General features: G+C 46.6%; 3 protein-coding genes across 9 annotated transcripts; 2 read left to right on the top strand and 1 right to left on the bottom strand.

Moving 5' to 3' along the window:
- gtse1 (G-2 and S-phase expressed 1) lies at positions 1–5,068 on the top strand. Of its 4 annotated transcripts, none has more exons than XM_062562966.1 (12): positions 1–114; positions 369–425; positions 513–570; positions 1,025–1,637; positions 1,735–1,884; positions 2,111–2,246; positions 2,474–2,854; positions 3,005–3,056; positions 3,275–3,478; positions 3,567–3,777; positions 4,153–4,269; positions 4,477–5,068. In XM_062562966.1, the coding sequence occupies exons 2-12, from the start codon at positions 404–406 to the stop codon at positions 4,564–4,566; spliced, it is 2,034 nt and encodes a 677-aa protein (XP_062418950.1). In that variant the 5' UTR covers positions 1–114; positions 369–403; the 3' UTR covers positions 4,567–5,068. The 4 variants fall into 4 exon arrangements, with proteins under 4 accessions (XP_062418950.1, XP_037307217.2, XP_062418949.1 ...); XM_037451320.2 differs by having other exon boundaries at positions 7–114; positions 324–425; XM_062562965.1 differs by having other exon boundaries at positions 13–114; positions 351–425.
- A 441-nt stretch (positions 5,069–5,509) lies between these two features.
- Positions 5,510–11,209, top strand: LOC119196147 (high choriolytic enzyme 1-like). Its single transcript, XM_037451621.2, has 8 exons — positions 5,510–5,629; positions 5,857–5,902; positions 8,371–8,523; positions 9,308–9,425; positions 9,895–10,073; positions 10,420–10,501; positions 10,927–11,056; positions 11,139–11,209. Exons 1-7 carry the CDS (start codon positions 5,555–5,557, stop codon positions 11,051–11,053), a joined length of 780 nt encoding a protein of 259 aa, XP_037307518.2. The 5' UTR covers positions 5,510–5,554; the 3' UTR covers positions 11,054–11,056; positions 11,139–11,209.
- On the bottom strand, positions 11,120–16,338 carry LOC119196145 (E3 ubiquitin-protein ligase TRIM21-like). 4 transcript variants are annotated; one of them, XM_062562971.1, is made up of 4 exons: positions 16,193–16,338; positions 15,088–15,145; positions 14,669–14,796; positions 11,120–13,936 (listed from the first exon to the last, which is right to left on the bottom strand). In XM_062562971.1, the coding sequence occupies exon 4, from the start codon at positions 13,925–13,927 to the stop codon at positions 12,230–12,232; it is 1,698 nt and encodes a 565-aa protein (XP_062418955.1). In that variant the 5' UTR covers positions 13,928–13,936; positions 14,669–14,796; positions 15,088–15,145; positions 16,193–16,338; the 3' UTR covers positions 11,120–12,229. The 4 variants fall into 4 exon arrangements, with proteins under 4 accessions (XP_062418955.1, XP_062418954.1, XP_062418953.1 ...); XM_062562970.1 differs by lacking the exon at positions 15,088–15,145 and having other exon boundaries at positions 14,645–14,796; XM_062562969.1 differs by lacking the exon at positions 15,088–15,145.
- Positions 16,339–17,999: the final 1,661 nt, after the last annotated feature.

Below are 17,999 nucleotides of genomic sequence, written 5' to 3'. Positions count from 1 at the left end.
GAGTGGAGCAGAGTCACGTGACCAGCAGTGCATCAGATTTAAATTGTGGTTATTTGTCACCGTTCGAATGCGAAGAAGAAGAGGAGTTTTTTTTTAGTTTCAGAGGCGCTTGAGGTTTGTAATTCGTTTAACTTTGTTTCAACCGTGAGTTCCGTAAACCAAACGTATTGTTTAAATATATTTACCGTTGGTTCGAAGCTGAGTTAAGGGTTGACCTTTAGTTTAGCTAAGTCAAAGCTAACCTTGCTAGCATGCAAACGTTAACGTCTACACGACCACTAAAACTCGTGTTTCACTTCGGCCTCTCCGCCGTTTGTTCACAGTGTGCGTTTAAAACCTCGTGTTTACAGCTGAAGGTTCCGCTGCAGGTCTGATCCGGATCGATCTGTTGCCCACCGAGGAGATGGACTGTCGAGCTCAGAACGGTACGTGTTACACCAACTGACCCGGAGTCAGCACCGAACCGTGTTCCACATGTGTTCGATATCATCCGTCCTTCTGCCTCCCAACAGATGTGTTCTTTCTGATCGATGAGAAGTTCGACTTCGATGTTTCTCTGTCTCCCGCCAGGTAGGAATCAGTAAAAATATCTAACACTTAACATTATTTTAATTACCTTTTTACTTTCATTATTGTCAACGCTTTACTGCTGTAAAGTACTCACTGCAGCAAATACTCGTACAAGTACTTTTCTATCATTCCATGTTAGTGTTTATAATTCATCAGCTGTGGGCTGCTCATGGACACCCAGATGTCATTTCATGTTTGATATAATAATCACTACGGTGTCTGCAATAAATATGTATAAACGATGCAAACATGCACCCACAATATGGTTCAAAAGATATTCAAGTATTTTGAATTAGGAAAATAAAAAAGGTTCCATTCATACATAACTCGTATAGAGGGAGAAATCATTTACAATGGAAGATGTACACTTATGTTTGCATTAAATTCTTCATTTAGTAACTTTAGTGACTGAGCTGTTTGCGTTCCTCTGTGGTGTCTCTTGTGTCCTCTGAAGCTCCAAAGGTGACGAAGACGAAGACGAGGTGTTCGTGGGTCCCGTCGGCCACGTGGAGAAGTGCGTCTCCGCCAATGTGGCGTCCCTCAGCGGCGGCGTGCGGACGAGCTGGAGTCCGCTGAACGGCGAGCAGATGGAGGCCATGTGTCAGGAGGCCCAGACGCTCGCCGGCCAGCTGCAGCGCGCCGGCCTCCTCGCGCCCCCGCCGCTCCCCGACGAGGCGCCTGGCGGCGACTCGTTCTCCCAGGGAGCCGAGGCCCAACTGGGCGCCATCGATCGCGGCGCCGCTGCACCGAGCCCCGTCAAAAGGCAGACCTTCTGCGTGCAGGACAGTCCCATGAAGCAGCTGCCGCCTGCCATCCGCCACCGCCTGCTGACGCAGGGCGCCGCCGCCACGGCTGCCCCCGCCCGCCCGGCCTCTACGTCCACATCCGCCCGCCCTGCTGGCAGAGGGGGCGCCTCCAGTCCCGCGGCCAGGCCCCCGCCCAGGATGGGGCTGCGTGGGAAAGCCACCCTCGGCGCAGCCGTGGTGCTGCCCAGCAAACCGGCCGCGGCGGCGCTCCCGTCTGCGGCCGTCAAGAGGCGAGCGGAGCGACTGCAGCCGCCGAGCAAAGTAGGCGAGGCCAGCTGTGATCTTTCTGTCTCCTGCAGCCTGGAGCCTCACTCGACTTTTTCCTTCTGCTCGTTGTTTCCCTTCATTTTTCTCCCAGCCGACGGGGGGTTGGAGGCGGAGCCCCTCCAGCAGAGCCGGGTCATGTGACGATCTTCTCTCTGATTCAGCGAGCGTGGCGTCTGACATCAGCGACTCGTCCCTCAACTCCAGTCTTCTGGGAAAGCGCACCATGGCTCCGCCCACCAAGGTAGCACACCTCCCAACTGACTTAGGCACAAATGAACAAATTTTACCATTGAATGCGGATTGTAATGTGAAACCTGTTCAAACAGCGCCACCCGTTGGTCAGATTCAGTTACTGCAGACCAACTCATTAAATTGACAATATTGGCCGTGTTTATCAGTCAGGATTGATGGAATCTATTTTTAACATCCTGAAAACATAAAGAGTACAATGTTTTCCCCCCCATCAGCGTGCTCTGGGGAACCTGTCAGGTGTGAAAGCTCCGCCCCTTCAGAGGATGAAGGTGACTGAGAGGAAGAACACGTCCTCTTCCTCGTCCTCGGTGTCCAGCTTCAACTCCAGCCTCTCCCTCTCCCCCGCTACAGGTACGCTAACCTGTGTGGCCAGGTGAAGGTGCGCTAACTGCTAAAAGCTAACGTGTGTCCACAGTGACGGGTTTGCCACCATGTATCCAAGCGCCCACTCATTTGGAACCGTATGACGAGTTCTCTGTATTTACCTCTAAATGGATCCCAGTCTGCATAATAAATGGAGGAGGAGCCTCTGCATAGCGTCACAAATGAATTCTGGGTCTTGTATCGTCTCCTCTCAGGTAAAGTGAACTCCTCTCTGAACCGGAGACAGAGCAGCTCCGTTGGCCCCGCCCCCAGCAGGCCGGCCAGTCACAGCAGGCCGCGCCGCTCCACCACCACCGCCGCCGCGGCGGAGCCAGCGCCGTCCACCGCTGGCCGCCGCTCGCTGTCGCTGCGGGCCAGGAAGCTGTCGGAGGCGGAGCACGTCAAAGCCCCCGTGTCCACGCCGCGTAAGAGGCCCGAGGCCACGCCCGTCCACATGACGCCCGCCAAGAGGGCTACGGAGAGGGCCGCCTCCACCCCCCCCGCGGCCTCGACCCGGCTGCACAGCGGCTTAAAGAACAAGTCCAGGCCCGAGGCGCCGGTCCTACCGACACCCGGCGGGAGGGTCCGAGGAGTCGGTGAGAAGTGACACAAATCAGAATTGTGTCTCATTGGAAGACAGCAGGGTGATGATGATGTAAAGTGATTATCATCATCATCATCACGAGTCTAACGCGGCCTCCTAAGCATCCACACTTTAAAACGCACAACGTCCATCTTTGTTTCAGCTGCCGGAGCCTTGAGGCCAAACAGGCCGCCGTCGGTGAGCGGCGTGGACAGGTACACACGCACACACTGACACACACACACACACACACACACAGGTACACACGCACACACTGACACACACACACACACACACAGGTACACACGCACACACTGACACACACACAATGTTGTTTTTTCTACAATGTTTTGGTTTTTATTCATTTGTTCAGGGTCACGTTTTAAATGACTCATTTTTTACTTATTTTTTTGATGCCCTTCCTCGTCTGCAGTCGTCTTCCTCAGAAGGCGACTTCTGGTCCTCTGACGCCTTCAGCCGCCGCCGGCCGGGCGTTGCCGCTGACGACGCGGCGCCCCTCCGCCCTCCCCACCCCGGTGAGGCGCAGGACGCCCGCCATCCCCGTCGCCACGCCGACTAGACGTCCGCCCACTTTTGACTTTGACCCCGCCTCCGTACGGAGGGAGATGAGCTGCAGGTGAAACGCTTCGACCCGATGTCGACCAATAGGAATCTATCGGGATCTTCTGTGGTCGTAAATTGACCGCTGTGTTGTTTCTGTGTAGCCCCACCCCCGAGGAGGCACAGGAGGTGGAGCCTGTTCATGCACCAGACGTCCAGCCCTTCTGTCTCGAGGAGGGGGAGGAGCCGCCTGCTGCCCCGCCCACCACCCCGCCGCAGCCCGACCAATCAAAGAACTCCGATCCTCAGGACGACTCGCAACACGACCAGAGCCCGATGGAGCTGGAAAGCACAGAAAAGAGCAAGAAACAGGAGGTCAGAGGTCACGCTCCGCTCTGTTTACAGTGGATTAATTAATGTCCTGCAGGTTCAGATCTTGGAATATTACCAACAGTGGAATATATTGGTATTCAGTTACCTGATTTCCACAACTTTTATATAATTATAGTAATATGATGATCAGCGTCAAAGTGCATGGAATGCTTTGTTTCTTTGTGTAAAGTAGTTATTAAAGAGGAGATGTAAGAGAATCGCTTTGAGGAGGTCGGTTTTAGGCGTTTGTGAAATTGTCTTCTTGCTTCTCGTAAACTTTGTTCTCTGGTGTAAAATATTTCAACATTGAGCATGAAGCCGTGTGGAAGCTCTAAAAAGCCTTTTACCGGTGGGACCCCCCCCCCCCCCTCCCCCCAGGTCCTTCTGTTGGATCTTCCTGCTCCGACTCCGCAGCCTCACGAGAAACTTCTCATCGACTTGACCAACACGCCCGACCTGATCCGGACCAGCGCCACGGCCTGCACCGCCACTCAGGTGAACACGTCAATATGCCACAATCCACCCCCCCAGCTGCAGGGTGGGGCGGGTCAATGTCTCTTCAGGTCTCTACGAGGGGCGGAGTGGACCGTTCAGTGAACTAGGAGACGACTTGTATGGCTACGGGATCGTTTTAGATGTGGTTGCCGTAGCGATGCGGTTGTCATGATGATGGCTTTAATGCATCCCGTGTCTACTCTTCAGCAGCTGATCGACTTGAGCTCTCCGCTCATCAAGTGGAGTCCGGAGGAGAAGAGGGAGAACAACGCGCCGCTCATCAACCTGTCCTTCTGATCCAGACTCCACAACTCGGCAGAAACTCTAATCATTTAAATTACTGTTTGGTTTTTAAATGTTAAATTTAAAAATAATCAAAGGTGGAGTGTTTTCTGCATCTGATTGTACCGTTGGTCTTTTTTATTTGTCTCCGGCTTGCTGCTCTTATTGATGTCTGAATAAATGTTGTTAATGTCACTCCTGTCATTTCATTTAATTATAGAGGTGTATCAGTACGTTTGATCCTCCGTTGCAACAGAGGAAGAGTAGAAAAAGTAAAAATACAATTGTAATAATTATAAAATGTCTAAAATTCATTGACTGACTGAGGTTATTTTAGTATTCTTCATCTGCAGCTTAGTTACTAAATGGAACACTGAGTATAGATTTATAGCGCCCCCTGTGGGCTTCCTGTTCTCTGGTTGCATAAGAACTAAAATTGTAACAAATCCAAGGCTTCAAGGAACAAGTCCACAGTACGTTCTCTTCTCTTTAAACGACATCTTCTCACTAGACATTAGAAACGAGTGGAGCCCCTCGTCTATGCAATAAGGAGAGGACATGGAAGCTACTGTATTTGTGATAAAGTATGTTTTATGCATTTACAAATGTATGTATGCTCAATTATTTCTGGCAGAAAAACACTTTCATAGTTCGCAGTGAAAAGAAACGACTACAAAGAAGAATCTGGGATTTGTTTCCTTTTGTGAAGGAAATGAACTCGTATTCAAGTAGAACCGAATGAAGACAAACGTGTTTCATCCACCATGGGGATCTATTGACTTCAGGCAGGTGCATTCTGCCCCCCCCAGACTCCCCAGTCTCACAAGGTCACATGGAGGCGATGTCTGGTTACACGTGTCTCAGGGTGGGAACCGGCCGCATGTTTTCAAGGCAACGACCCACTTATCACTAAGTAAAGCTCTGCTGGCTGATAGATGTCGATATTTAACCGGCGGCTGCAGGAGGACCTGCATTGAATCCTGCACATCTGCAGCCTGCCGGCATGGCTTCCCTCAGGAGCACCTTCGTCCTCCTCGTCCTCCTCGCGATCTCCTCGCGCTCCCGGGCCGGAGAGCAGGTGAGGCCGTCTCCAGCCCCCCTGGTGGGATCAGTGTGTTGTAGTGTTTGCCTCATTTAAAACCATCATCCAATATGCGTAACTATTAAATAACATTTAGGGCAGGAATATGAAAAAAAAAGAAACAGAGATTGAAGATATTTGTTTATATCAAGCTGATGTGGAGAAAAGCTGAAGGGGGACATGCAAAGTTTGTTCCTAATGAGACGTCTTGTCTTCTGATCCAGGGTCTGTCCGTCTCCGAGCTGCTGTGGAGGGCCAACAAGGATGTTGGTAAGACCACCTCCTCCTTCGTATAGGAGTTCACACTCTAAAATCTAACATTTCAATTTAATCTTTCTCTTTATCTTTTTTTACTACACTAGAAGTAGTGTGCTGCTCCGTCGGATAAATGAACCTTTTAAAACTCCAGTTTGTCAGTGGTCAGAGATTCTAAGAATATGGTGCATATATATATATATATTTTTTTTATTTTATTTTATTTTATTATTTAAAAAAAACTTTTCTTTTTTGACCCTACATATTTTGACTTTTTTCACAATATTTTTTTCCCATGACATGACTGGAATGATCTTAGATGGAGCAACCTACACGTCCCTGTCACTAATGCCAAATGCCCCAAAATTCTGTACTTTAAACCTTATCTGGGTTCAACCCTCAAGGGACATGGTGGCTCTTCCTAAATCCTTTTTTAGTTTTGGGTAACTGACATTTATAAAAAATCATAATGGGATATTGCCCCAGAGACGGATTGGTGCATCTTGGAGGATCAACCATGCTATTCATCCTCCAACAGTGAGTTGAATTTGAATGTAACAGAGAATTGGAGGGTGGATGCACTAAAAAGGGTAAACAAATCTACACCCTGTGCCAGACTGTCAGTTTAAGGTTGTCCACAGGATGCCCTGAAGTAGACAAACATGTGATTGTCTTGAAAAGGGCCCTCAGAGGCTGTAATAAGTTTCATGTCAGTGTGACCACTGAATGAGACTCATCTTTACTGACTCATCCGGCCTTCTCTCCCGTCAAAAAGGTGGAACCCTATAGGCTATGTAGCATGGCTAATAAGTGCTAAAAGCAAAGCAGTTGACATCAAATTTAGTCAATTCATCATCATTCAAAAGATTCTTTATCATTCTTGACAATGCCATCATAACCAAGTGAACACGCCTTGTGTTTCTGCATAACCCCAAGGGTACACTTCTCTGAAACAACCAGTGGGGACAATGCCCCCACTACTACCTCCGCGGCAGTGCGCTCAAGACTTGGCAGGAGCAGGATTTGAACCCACTGGCGGCGCTTACAGAGGCTTTCGGCTCCTTCTTGCACCCCTACACTACCAGTCCTGGTCACATTTTGGCAACTTTGATTCTCCTATTTAACCTTGAGCATGTGAGCTAAACCTCAAAACTCTTTTAAATGCTATTTCCACATCTGGGCTTGAACCCACAACCTTCAAGTGCAGTGCAGGGGCTTATGTCAGCCGCTCCTCCACTGTGCTACTTCACCACACACTAAGCAACCCTTTGTTTGTTGTATTTAACCTTGAGATTGCTACTCAAACCTGAAGTAAAGCCAAAGGCTCAAACCCAAGACTGGGCTTGAACCCACAGCCTACAGGGTAAGGACATTAGCTCCTTCAGCTCTTGTGCTGCACAAATTACATTTTTGTTTCTCGTATTTAACCTTGAGACTGCTACTCAAACCTCAAAACTCTTTCAAAGCAGAAGTGATGTCTGCATGAAGGGGGCATGAAGGGGGCATGAACCCACAAACTCAGACAGCAGGTTGGAGCCTGCAGCCCTTCAGTTGTTCCCTTGTGCTATTCAAGCACATGCCTCGTTGTGTCCGTTTCTCATATTAGACCTTGGGATTGTTTACTAAACCTCAAAACTAAACCAAACCCTCCTTCTGAGAGAGCAGGTTTGAACTGAGGATCCTCCACACTTCAGCCTTCCTGCTATCTCCCTGCACTGTTCCACCACACACCTGTTGATGCTTTTGAATCCAACCTCAATTCTCATAGATTCTCAGGCTGGAATCCACAACCGTTCCATACCGTTATAATAGAATTGCAGGTCAAGTAAAGTCAGATAATGGCATTTCTAATAAAGCCCTAGTGTATTTCACTACTTTTATGCTGTGATCCTTATTTCACTTTTTTCGACATGTGTGCTGATGCCCGCGTGTGAATTGAGAGGATCCATACCGACTCCCCTATGGAGCTAAACCAGTCTAAGGGTCCTCCTCAGCTGTGTGGAGAATAAATCCCGGAAGAAATAAACACGTTTGACACACGGCACCTTGAGGAGAGAGAATCAAATCCCAAATGTGGATCAGGAAGGTCAGCTTTGATTCCAATAGAGACACCAGAACTCACGGTGATTCACAGTGTCACTGTTTGTTTAATTTAAAATTAGGGCCGGGACTTTAGCGCGTTAATTACGATTAATTAATTACAATGTGAATTAAGATTAATTACTTACACAAAAAATAACACATTAAACATTTTTTACGCATTTTCACACTTATTTTTTGTAAATAAAAATCCATGTGAAAATAATTACTTCTCACTGTTCTCAGGTCAAATATTTATGCAATTAAAATGCGATTAATTTCGATTAATTAATTACAAAGCCTCTAATTAATTAGATTTTTAATCGAGTCCCGGCCCTAATATATATATATATATATATGTGTGTTGGTGCGGAGCTCCACTGATCCCTTGGATCCTCCTGCAGTGCACACTGAAGAGGAGCCCCTGGTGGTGGATGACATCGCTTATGACAGTGAAAGTGAGCGGAACGCTGATCTCTGCACCTCCAGCGGCTGCATGTGGCCAAAATCTGCCGATGGGAGGGTGTACGTTCCTTATGTCATCGCCGCACATTACTGTGAGTACCTGAACGCTGAGCAACACTTTACCAAGAGCAAACATGACATCTGAGGAAAGACACCTGCTTTCAGGTAAATCTGTGTTTCTACTGTCGGATCTCACGTTCTTTCTCTAAAAAACAATTACAATTTAGAAGAAGGGATCCGATGTAAATCATTACGATTACATTTTCTTTATTACATTTTTTTAAACCAGCAAATTTCTAATTTCTTTGATAAATAGTGTGTAACCTGAACTATCTGCTGCAGTCTGAGTGTAAGTGCCTCATACTTAAAGCTGCATCCTGTGTAGTGACCAGCAGGGGGCGACTCCTCTGCTCCCGTAGACGTCTATGGGGAAATTACTCTAAACATTAGTTTATGGTCTGAACTTTTATATTCAAGTCTTCTTCAATGCAGCATGATATTCATTTAGTGACTGATGGTCCATTTAGAGTCAAATAGACCATAAACAGGGAGATGCTTTAGGGCGGGGCTTAACGCTGGTTGATGTTGTCTCAACCTTCTTTAAGTTGTTCCAAAAAACCAAAGCGACGGCCGTATCGCTGAACTCAAGATTCCTAAACGGCTCAAACCAATGAACGAGGTCCACTTCTTATTTATAGTTTGTGGAAACAAAGGGAGGCTTTGAGGTCCAGACTGAATAGCCTGGAAACACTGGGGTCCTGTTAGCTTCACAGCGCCCCCCTGAGGGCCGATATAACATGCACGTGACATTGTTCGTGGCTTGTTTACGACGGATGTGTGCGAGTGCGTGAAAGTCTTCTCCCCGTGTCCCGCCAGCTTCTCGTGAGCGCTCCATCATTGAGCGAGGACTGCTCTCCTTCCACGACGTCTCCTGCATTCGCTTCGTCCAGCGCAACAACCAGAGGGACTTCTTGAGCCTGCAGTCCAACAACGGGTAACGGACTGCGCCTGTGCACCTTCTAACGAAGCAGCGTTTAATGCCAGAGCAGGTGTCAAATGTCTTCAGAATCAGAATGGTATTTATTGTCTTCAAATACACATTACCATGAATCCAACATATTGTAGCGAAGTCCACAATCCACACACTGAGCTACTGGAGCTTCACTCACACCAGCTTTCATGCAAATACGACAGCACACGCACCAGCCAATCAGATCGCGTTCATGCTCACGTCTGAAGAGCGCAAAGCTCACAAATAAAAGATGGCCGACCAAACTCCGTAGAACAGGGGGTCCCTGCTTCATCCAGGGGACCCTGGCTGAAAGACCCCTGTGCTAGAGGATGGATCTGCTCTTTAAGTCTCTTGGGACTTTCATATCCAAACGTTTTTACACTTATTTTGAGTTGGTGGTGAATGTCCCAAACATCGGAGCCGTGCTGCAGCTGTGTGTCTCTGGGTGCAGGTGTTACTCCTACGTGGGTCGCCGTGGTTACTCCCAGACGGTGTCTCTGGACCGCCAAGGCTGCCTCTACCACAGCACCGTGCAGCACGAGCTGCTCCACGCGCTCGGCTTCAACCACGAGCAGTGCCGCTCCGACAGGGACCAGCACATCCGCATCCTGTGGGAGAACATCGGGACGGGTCCGTAGCGTTAAACAGTGTCTGATCGGATATAAAAGCATTACTTTTTGAGAAGCCGGAAGAAAATAATTGTTGATTTGATTCCCCTATTTATGTTCTAAAATCTTGATAAAACGTTTTAACCCTAAAATAATTCCACGAAAGCTTATTCAAAAGAGCTATAAAATAATGGCTGGCTCGTCCATCTTCCTGCCCGGTATTCTGTATTAAAAAAAATGTCCTTGGGAATGAATTCAAATGACACCAAATTATTGCCTTTTCCAATCAGCCCTTTGATCCTTTACCAAAATACTAAGTACTGTATAATTCTCTTTTGTGGGCCCTGTTCTGGTTTCTGCCCTCTCAGGTTGGGCGTACGCCTTCGACAAGATGAACACGCTGAACCTGAACACCCCCTACGACTACAACTCCGTCATGCAGTACCACAGGTTGCCAAACCTCCGTTCTTTGAAAGTGATGGGGATTGATTTTGAATTATTTGTACATTGAGCTTTGTTCCCTTATGTTTTATACCGAGTATAGCATGATATTTATTTTAGTCGTTGAACTCTCCAACATATATATATCACAAAGGTCAGTATAAGTCTTACCGTTTCAATTTAATTAAATCAAATACAATTCCCCAAACCCTCTCATCGACACAGGATAAAATTCAGTTCAGAGTAATATATGTATTATTATTGTAATACATATGTTTAATGTCCCCACATTAAAAGGGTTATTGTTTTAGTATTTGGAATGAAAAAGCGAATGAACACTCTAACCCTAACCCTAACCCAATATTTAAAAAGCAATGATTTCTCCTCATTTGTTTATCCAAACAAAGAATAATAGAACTCTTAATAAATTGCAGGTACGCCTTCTCCGGGAACAATAAACCCACCATGGTTCCCATCCCCGACGCCAACGTTGTATTCGGCACGGCCGACCAGATGAGCAAGAATGACATCAGTCGACTGAACCGGCTCTACCAGTGTTAGCCGGTAGGAAAAGACACACCAGGGTGAATGCACGCTTTACTTCTGCTGCTGGAAGGGTTTCACTCGTTTCCTTCCCCCCCAACAGGTGATTCATGTTGAAGTAGAACTTCATGGAGCAAAGACATCATCTCTACAATAAACCTTTAAACACTAAAATCTGCTATGTCATTTGTGAACATTTCTATTCCTGAAGAAATTGTTTGAGATTGGGGTAATTACTCCTTGAAGTGGCGGAAGGAGTAATAGATCAATTCAAATATAGATTTGATATATTATTTATTTTTGTCTTGTGGAAGTCACTGAGGTTCTCAAACAACTCCGCAGTGGCAAAGCCCCGGGGATTGATGAGATCCGTCCAGAGACGGGGAGGGCAATGTGTGTTGTGGGGTACCTCTCTTCATAAAGGGGCATCAAAAAAGCATGTGCCAATTACAGGGGTATCAGCCTCCCTGATAAAGTCTACTTCAGGGTGCTGGAAAGGAGGGTTCGGCCAATAGTCAAACTACCGATTGAAGAGGAACAATACAGATTTTGTCCTGGAACAACAGACCAGCTCTTCACTCTTGCAAGGATCATGGAGGGGGCCTGGGAGTATGCTCCTCCTGTCTACATGCGTTTTGTGAGGTCTGTGAAGAAGACCGGGGCCCCCAATAGACACGGTGGGAGGTACTGCGGGAGTAGAGGGTCGGAGGAGAGGGTCCTTCTTGGGGCCATCCAAACCCTGTTCGCCCAAATCCAGAGCAGTGTTTGGATGCTCGGCCGTAAGGAGGTGTTTATGGTGGGGGTTGGCCTTCGCAATCCTGTTTGTGGTTTTCGTGAACAGGATATCGAGGCGTAGTCGGGGGGGGTTACAGTTCGGGGTGCTGTGGATTGAATTATCGGGATGAGGATCAGCACCTCTAAGTCTGAGGCCATCGTTTTTCAGAAGGAAACTGACGGATTGTCTACCCTGGGTAGAGAATGTGTCCCTACCTCAAGTTTAGGAGTTAAGGTACCTTCTTGTTCTTGAGTGAGGGGAGAATGGAGAGTGAGCACAGAAAATCAGGTCAGCGGGGGCAGTATTTTACTCGCCTTACCACACCAAGCTACCGTTTTGATCTTCGTTAACCCTTACCCCAGTAAGAGCTGGTAGATGTGGCCCAGAAAAGGAGGTTTAGGAACAACCGGAGACCTTATTTATTGAATAGAAAATGAAATGTTTGTTTTACTGACAGGAGAGATAATCAGAGGAGCAGAGTTTTTACCATTATTATTAATAAATGGACTAAAGTATGGGTAGAGTTTCTCAGTGAAGCAGCAACTAGTAAAGGAGTAGATCAGAGCTGCAGCATCAACGTCAAGAAAGGAGACCAGACCCTCCTCATAATCCACAAACACCCCCACCTTCTCAGGCCGGGACCCCAGAGAGAAACAGACTGGATGATCAGCAAAAGCTTTGTACACATACTGATTCCTCAAACATATCACCCAGTAACCATTCTGAGGAGACAGTGAACTGAATCTCTTCCTGTTGATGGACTTTCTCACAACTCCTAAATCCCAGTCAGTCTTCCCTTTAACCTGAACCTCGTAGTAAAATCTACCTGAAGATAAACTCTGCTTTCCTAAAACAACAAAACAAAAATTAAACCTCTCTGGATTGTCTGGGAGATTCTTCTTTACATCTCCATGTCTAACTTGTTTTCCATCATCAGACAGGATGAGTCTAGGATGTGCTGTATCAGGATCGAGTGTCACATCCACTGCAGACTGCTGGACTCTCTTCAGCTTCTCCTCCAGCAGCTTCTTCATCTGTTTACTGAGCTTCTCCTCCAGCAGCTTCTTCATCTGTTTACTGAGCTTCTCCTCCAGCTGGTTCACAGCTCTCACCACTGCCCCATTATATGAAGGTGGACTGACTCTGACTCCTGTCCAGTCCTTGGTGGGTGGAGCAGTGTTCAGGGTCCTAAAGCTCTCGAGGAGGTGGAGATGGTCTTGAGAGCGTGAGAGCTGCTCCACCTCAGTGCTTCTCTTCTTCAGCTCAGAGATCTCCTGTTCCAGCTCTTTGATGAAGCCTTCAGCCTCTTTCTGTGTCTTTCTCTGCTTCTCTTTGATGGTGTCCATGAGCTCCACCTGGCTTCTCTCAACAGACTCCTTCAGAGCGCTGAAGACCAGGACACCTTCTTCTACCTCTGTGTCCGCTTGTTCCTCACTGAGCTTCACTGAGTGTTTGATCTCCTGAATCTTCAGTCGTCTCTTCTGGATCATCTGCTGGACTTCAGCCTCAGTCTTCCCCAGCTCGGCCTTCTTTCCTTCATATTCTTCTCTCAGAGGAACAACATCATGGTTCTTGTGGTCTAAAACAGTGCAGAGCATGCAGACACACATCTGGTCGGTCTTACAGAACAGTTCCAGCAGTTTATCGTGCTTCGTACACATCCTGGCTTCCAGCTTCTCCACAGGGTCCATCAGCTGATGTCTCTTCAGACCTGACATAGTCAGATGAGGCTCCAGGTGAGCCTCACAGTAGGAGACCAGACACACCAGACAGGACTTGAGGGCTTTCACTTTGGTTCCAGTGCAGACGTCACAGGGAACTTCTCCTGGTTGGGCAGCTTGTTGCTCTGAGCTGCTGCTGCTGGCTTTCTGTTGAGCTGACAGTCTGAACTGAGCAGCCATCTCAGAGATGAACGTGTTGACCCGAAGTTCAGGTCTGGTGTTAAAACCCTCTTTACAGTTGGGACAGTTAGGCGGGACATTAACGTCCCAGTGGTCAGTGATGCAGGCTTTACAGAAGTTGTGTCCACATGGTGTGGTGACTGGATGAGTGAAGACATCCAGACAGATGGAGCACAGGAACTGATCTTCAGTCAGCAGACAGCTGGCAGCAGACATATTGACGCTCTGAGGACAAGTTTGGACAAACAAGACTGTTATTACATATCGTTTGATCAGAGGTGTCAAAAGTATTCACATTCATTGCTCAAGTAAAAGTATGGATACTAAGGTTTAAAAATACTTTTATAGAAGTTGAAGTATCAACTCAAGCTTTAAAAGTATACAAGTACTGGTTTCAAAACTACTTACAACGCTAAAACAACAGAGGGACACATGCTTAAACAAATAAAACAAAAACCCATTTTCCAGTGACGGCTGAATGACATGAGTGAGAGGACGTAGACACACGTTGTTCCCATTGACTGCAGTGTCTCACCAATAGGTTTACTACTTCATGGGGCGCCACCGGGAAACACTGGCAGCGGTCGGTTATTAAAACATTGCACAAATAACCCGTTTTATTTAAGCTTTATGAACAAATACAGAGTTCCTTAGTATTCATTTCTATAGCCTCGCATTACACAACGTTACATTACTTTATTTAAGACCCTGCGCTACTTGCAGGACGCTGTGGTGTGCCAGATTCTCAATAAAGTTAGAAAAAAACATGTATGGCAAACCCATGGTCATGAAGACTCATTTAACGTTACATGGACTTTACATGAGGAGGAGGGCGGGTTCATGTGACTAAATACCAACTGAGATCGGCCTGTGCCGCTACCACCAACCAGCAGAAGAACATGTGGGGAAATGATAACGGTTGAATGGGTATACCGCACAGCCCGATGCTCCACACACCGAGTTAACTGTCGGAAAATCTTTTCCCGGGGTCTTTCCAGTTCAGTCCCGGCGGGGTTGATCTTCAGCTGGTGAGCGGACATCCACTGGGAGATGTCAGTCAGACATGCAGAGATCTGTGTCGCCACCTGAGTGTCCGAGTCGGGGAAGTAGAGAATTAGTTGGGTGTCATCGGCATAGCTGTGGTAGAATGAGAATGAGAGCGAATGACTGAGCCAAGAGATTTGGTGTAGATTGAGAAGAGAACGGGACCCAGGACGGAGCCCTGAGGAACTCCAGCAGTAAGAGGACAAAGTTCTGAGTGAGCGAATGTTGCGGCGAACGGGTGCAGAGTCGGTTGATGGGGTGGGGTCGTTAGATAGGGAGAGCGGAAGAGAGTAAGAGATGAAAAAGTGATCAGAGACGTGAAGTGGAGTTACAGTGAGGTTTGTGGTCGAGCAGTTTCTAGTGAAGATGTAATCCGGGTGATTGTCAGCTCTGCAAAGGAAGAAAGTAGGAGTATGAGGTCAGATGACTTCTCTGCCGATCACTTCTGCGTGGCTTTAGTCGTATCCAATGGGATCGGACAAGCCGAAAAAGGTGTTCAAAGGGGCAGATCGGCCTGACAAGGGAGGAGTTACATCAAAATTATTTTGACTGCTCTCGTTTCTGAGCCCTGAGACCTCCACATACGCTTGCCCTAGAGTGGTGATCCTGACTCTATGATCGTAAAACCTTCCAGGATTACTGTCCACACACAGCGCTTATCTGGGCACATCACTTGGATGTGCTTTTAGCCTGGTATCTCCATGTTTTATAGGACTTAAAGGGCTGTTAGTGATTTTATTTCAGGTAAATCTCTAAATGTACAGGTTTTTTTGTGTTGTGTGTATTATAGATATTAAATATGTTACGGATAATTGATGTCCCCTATACAACAGCATGCAGCATCATTGATCACTGTATAATATATATATATATATATATAATACTATAAGGCTAATGACTACTGATGTTGAGACACAGATGATGCTCATTTTTATTATGATTATTTAATTTATAGTGATGTTTGCACTGATTTACACTGATTATTGTCCGTAGGTGTGTATGTGGAATAAAGCCCTATCAATGAAAATATGAGCTCATTCATTATTGTTGCTATCAAACCATCTGTACTTTATGAAACCAATTGTGGAAGTTACTGTTCTGCCTTCATTTGAAGGAAGACCTTTAGTGTGAAAGGTTCAGGCCTGAGTGGAACTTCCTGCCTGGGTGGAGCTGAGGTCTTAATTCCAACCAGGAAACCGGTGTGTGAGTTAGCTTAAGCTAACGCTAGCTGTGACTGTGTTCCGTCTCACTTTAACTATCCAGAGTTCAGTCTCTGTGGTTTGGTTTGTCTGATGTTTTATCTAAAGGACACATTTCTACGGCTTAATGTTCTTGATGTGATAAAAGCAGACGTCCAACAGTCAGATTGTGGTGTGAACTAAACGTGGAGCAGATGTTTAGTTCATGTATCTAGTCTTTGTAGAGCAGCGTACTCACCAGAGTTTGTCACAGATCCTGTTGTGTTGTTGATGAGAAGCTGCTGGATTCAGTTGTTTCTTTAGAGAGAAACAGAGAGGCTCGTCTGGACTAAAGCTCTACTTCACTCACAACTACTTTACTTTCACTTCAGTGTAACCTTTGAGTCCTCCTCCTCTCAGGGAGGGAGGGGGGAGGAAGTATTCAGCTCCTCCTCTAAAGGAGAAGAACTTGTATCACATCACATGTCATTTGGCTGACCCTTTTATCCAAAGGGACTTACATTGCATTATAAGCTATGAGAGTAGCTATATGGGACTCAAGCAGAGCAGTGGGAATGGGGTCCAGGGTACAAGCACGGAATGTTATTTTTCTGAGGATTTTCTCTCCTGAACTTCAGCGAGATGAGGTGGTCTTCAGAGCGTGAAAGCTGCTTGGCCTTTGGGACCTGGCTCGAGCTGAAACAGCTGATAGATGCAGACAAGCGGAGAGGAGGATTTTCAGGAAAAGCATCAATTTTGCACAGATCTCAATTTACAAATATTAACGGATATATAATCCATGTTTCAAAAACACAAATATTGACTAGTTTTTAAATATTTTTGATATTAACAAAAGATATTTAAATCCTGTCGCTCAAGGTAGGGCCACGAACAACTGCCCTCAATGGTCTATCCGAAGCCCCAAATACTCTATACTAAAAAAAAGATGGCGCTAGTGTACATGGCCAGCCGTCTGTCTCCGTTTCGTTTGCTTAGTCTGTTGTTTGCTATCGGTCTATTTATCTGTACATTCTGTCAAGATGTCTCTGCTTTACTCGTTTATGATCGCCAAGCACTTATCAACATTCGACTATCTGCTGACTTATTGTCTGAAAGACATGTTTTGGGAGATCGCTCGACCTCGAGGATTCCTCCTCTGCTGTCGGATGTACCGGAGCATCCGTTCACATGCTGCTCTTCCCCGTAAGAAACGCTACAGGCGACGGGGACAGCGTGGAGGTGTGCTGGTCAGATTCAAGACTTACTTGACTTTGTGGCCGGAATTGCTTTGAAATATGATCGCTTTTTGATCGTTGGTGATTTCAATATACATGTTTGCTGCGAATCCAGACCGATGTCCAAGGATTTTCTTGATCTTATTGACTCCTTCAGTCTCACGCAGTCTGTTACTGGCCCGACTCACGAAAAAGGGCCTGGTGCTGTCATATGGCTTAGATGTTGCCATTAGTGAAATATGCAACACATGCATTTCAGATCACCTACCCGTTGTATTTACTATGGTTGTCCCCTGCTCGCTGTGTCCGTACAATTAACCCTCAAACTGCCTCACAGTTTTCTGCTGCTTTTAAAAACTCAGTGCTTTACAATCTTGGTGATTTTCTTAATGTGGAGGAACTCACCAGTGTCTTTGACTCTACTTGTACTGAGATACTGGACTCTGTTGCCCCACTGAGGGAGAAACGCATAAAACGTCTTAAAGAACCTTGGCTGAATGAACATACCCGCTCTCTCAGACGGGCTTGCAGAACAGCTGAGAGAAAGTGTCACTAAGGTCTTGGAGAAGGTTGTTTTCAACTTTCAACTGCCATCAACTTCAATCATTTTTAGATGATTTTAGTATTCATGAAAAGTTTCAGTCAGGCTTTAAGTCCCGCCACAGTACTGAAACTGCCCTTCTAAGAGCCTACAACGACCATCTCTTAGCGGTCGACTCAGGAAATTCCGCTGTTTTAGTGCTCTTAGATTTGACTGGTGCCTTTGACACTGTCAACCACTCTATCCTTTTATCCCGACTCAAACAAAGTGTTGGCATTACAGGCATCGCC

The sequence above is a fragment of the Pungitius pungitius genome, chromosome 6 (genome assembly GCF_949316345.1).
Source record: "Pungitius pungitius chromosome 6, fPunPun2.1, whole genome shotgun sequence".
In the NCBI taxonomy this organism is placed as follows: domain Eukaryota; kingdom Metazoa; phylum Chordata; class Actinopteri; order Perciformes; family Gasterosteidae; genus Pungitius; species Pungitius pungitius.
The sequence above is the reverse complement of the archived record's forward strand: the minus strand, read 5'-3'. Positions and strand labels throughout refer to the sequence as shown.

Bases quoted from the DNA above. Each gene is read 5' to 3' on its own strand.
- gtse1 (XM_062562966.1), top strand. From the start codon at position 404: ATGGACTGTCGAGCTCAGAACG. The intron at 3,057-3,274 runs GTACACACGCAC...CCTCGTCTGCAG, and splicing joins TCGGTGAGCGGCGTGGACAG to TCGTCTTCCTCAGAAGGCGA. The intron at 3,479-3,566 runs GTGAAACGCTTC...GTTTCTGTGTAG, and splicing joins CGGAGGGAGATGAGCTGCAG to CCCCACCCCCGAGGAGGCAC.
- LOC119196147 (XM_037451621.2), top strand. From the start codon at position 5,555: ATGGCTTCCCTCAGGAGCACCTTCGTCCTCCTCGTCCTCCTCGCGATC. The intron at 5,630-5,856 runs GTGAGGCCGTCT...CTTCTGATCCAG, and splicing joins GCTCCCGGGCCGGAGAGCAG to GGTCTGTCCGTCTCCGAGCT. The intron at 10,502-10,926 runs GTTGCCAAACCT...AATAAATTGCAG, and splicing joins TCCGTCATGCAGTACCACAG to GTACGCCTTCTCCGGGAACA.
- LOC119196145 (XM_062562971.1), bottom strand. From the start codon at position 13,927: ATGTCTGCTGCCAGCTGTCTGCTGACTGAAGATCAGTTCCTGTGCTCC.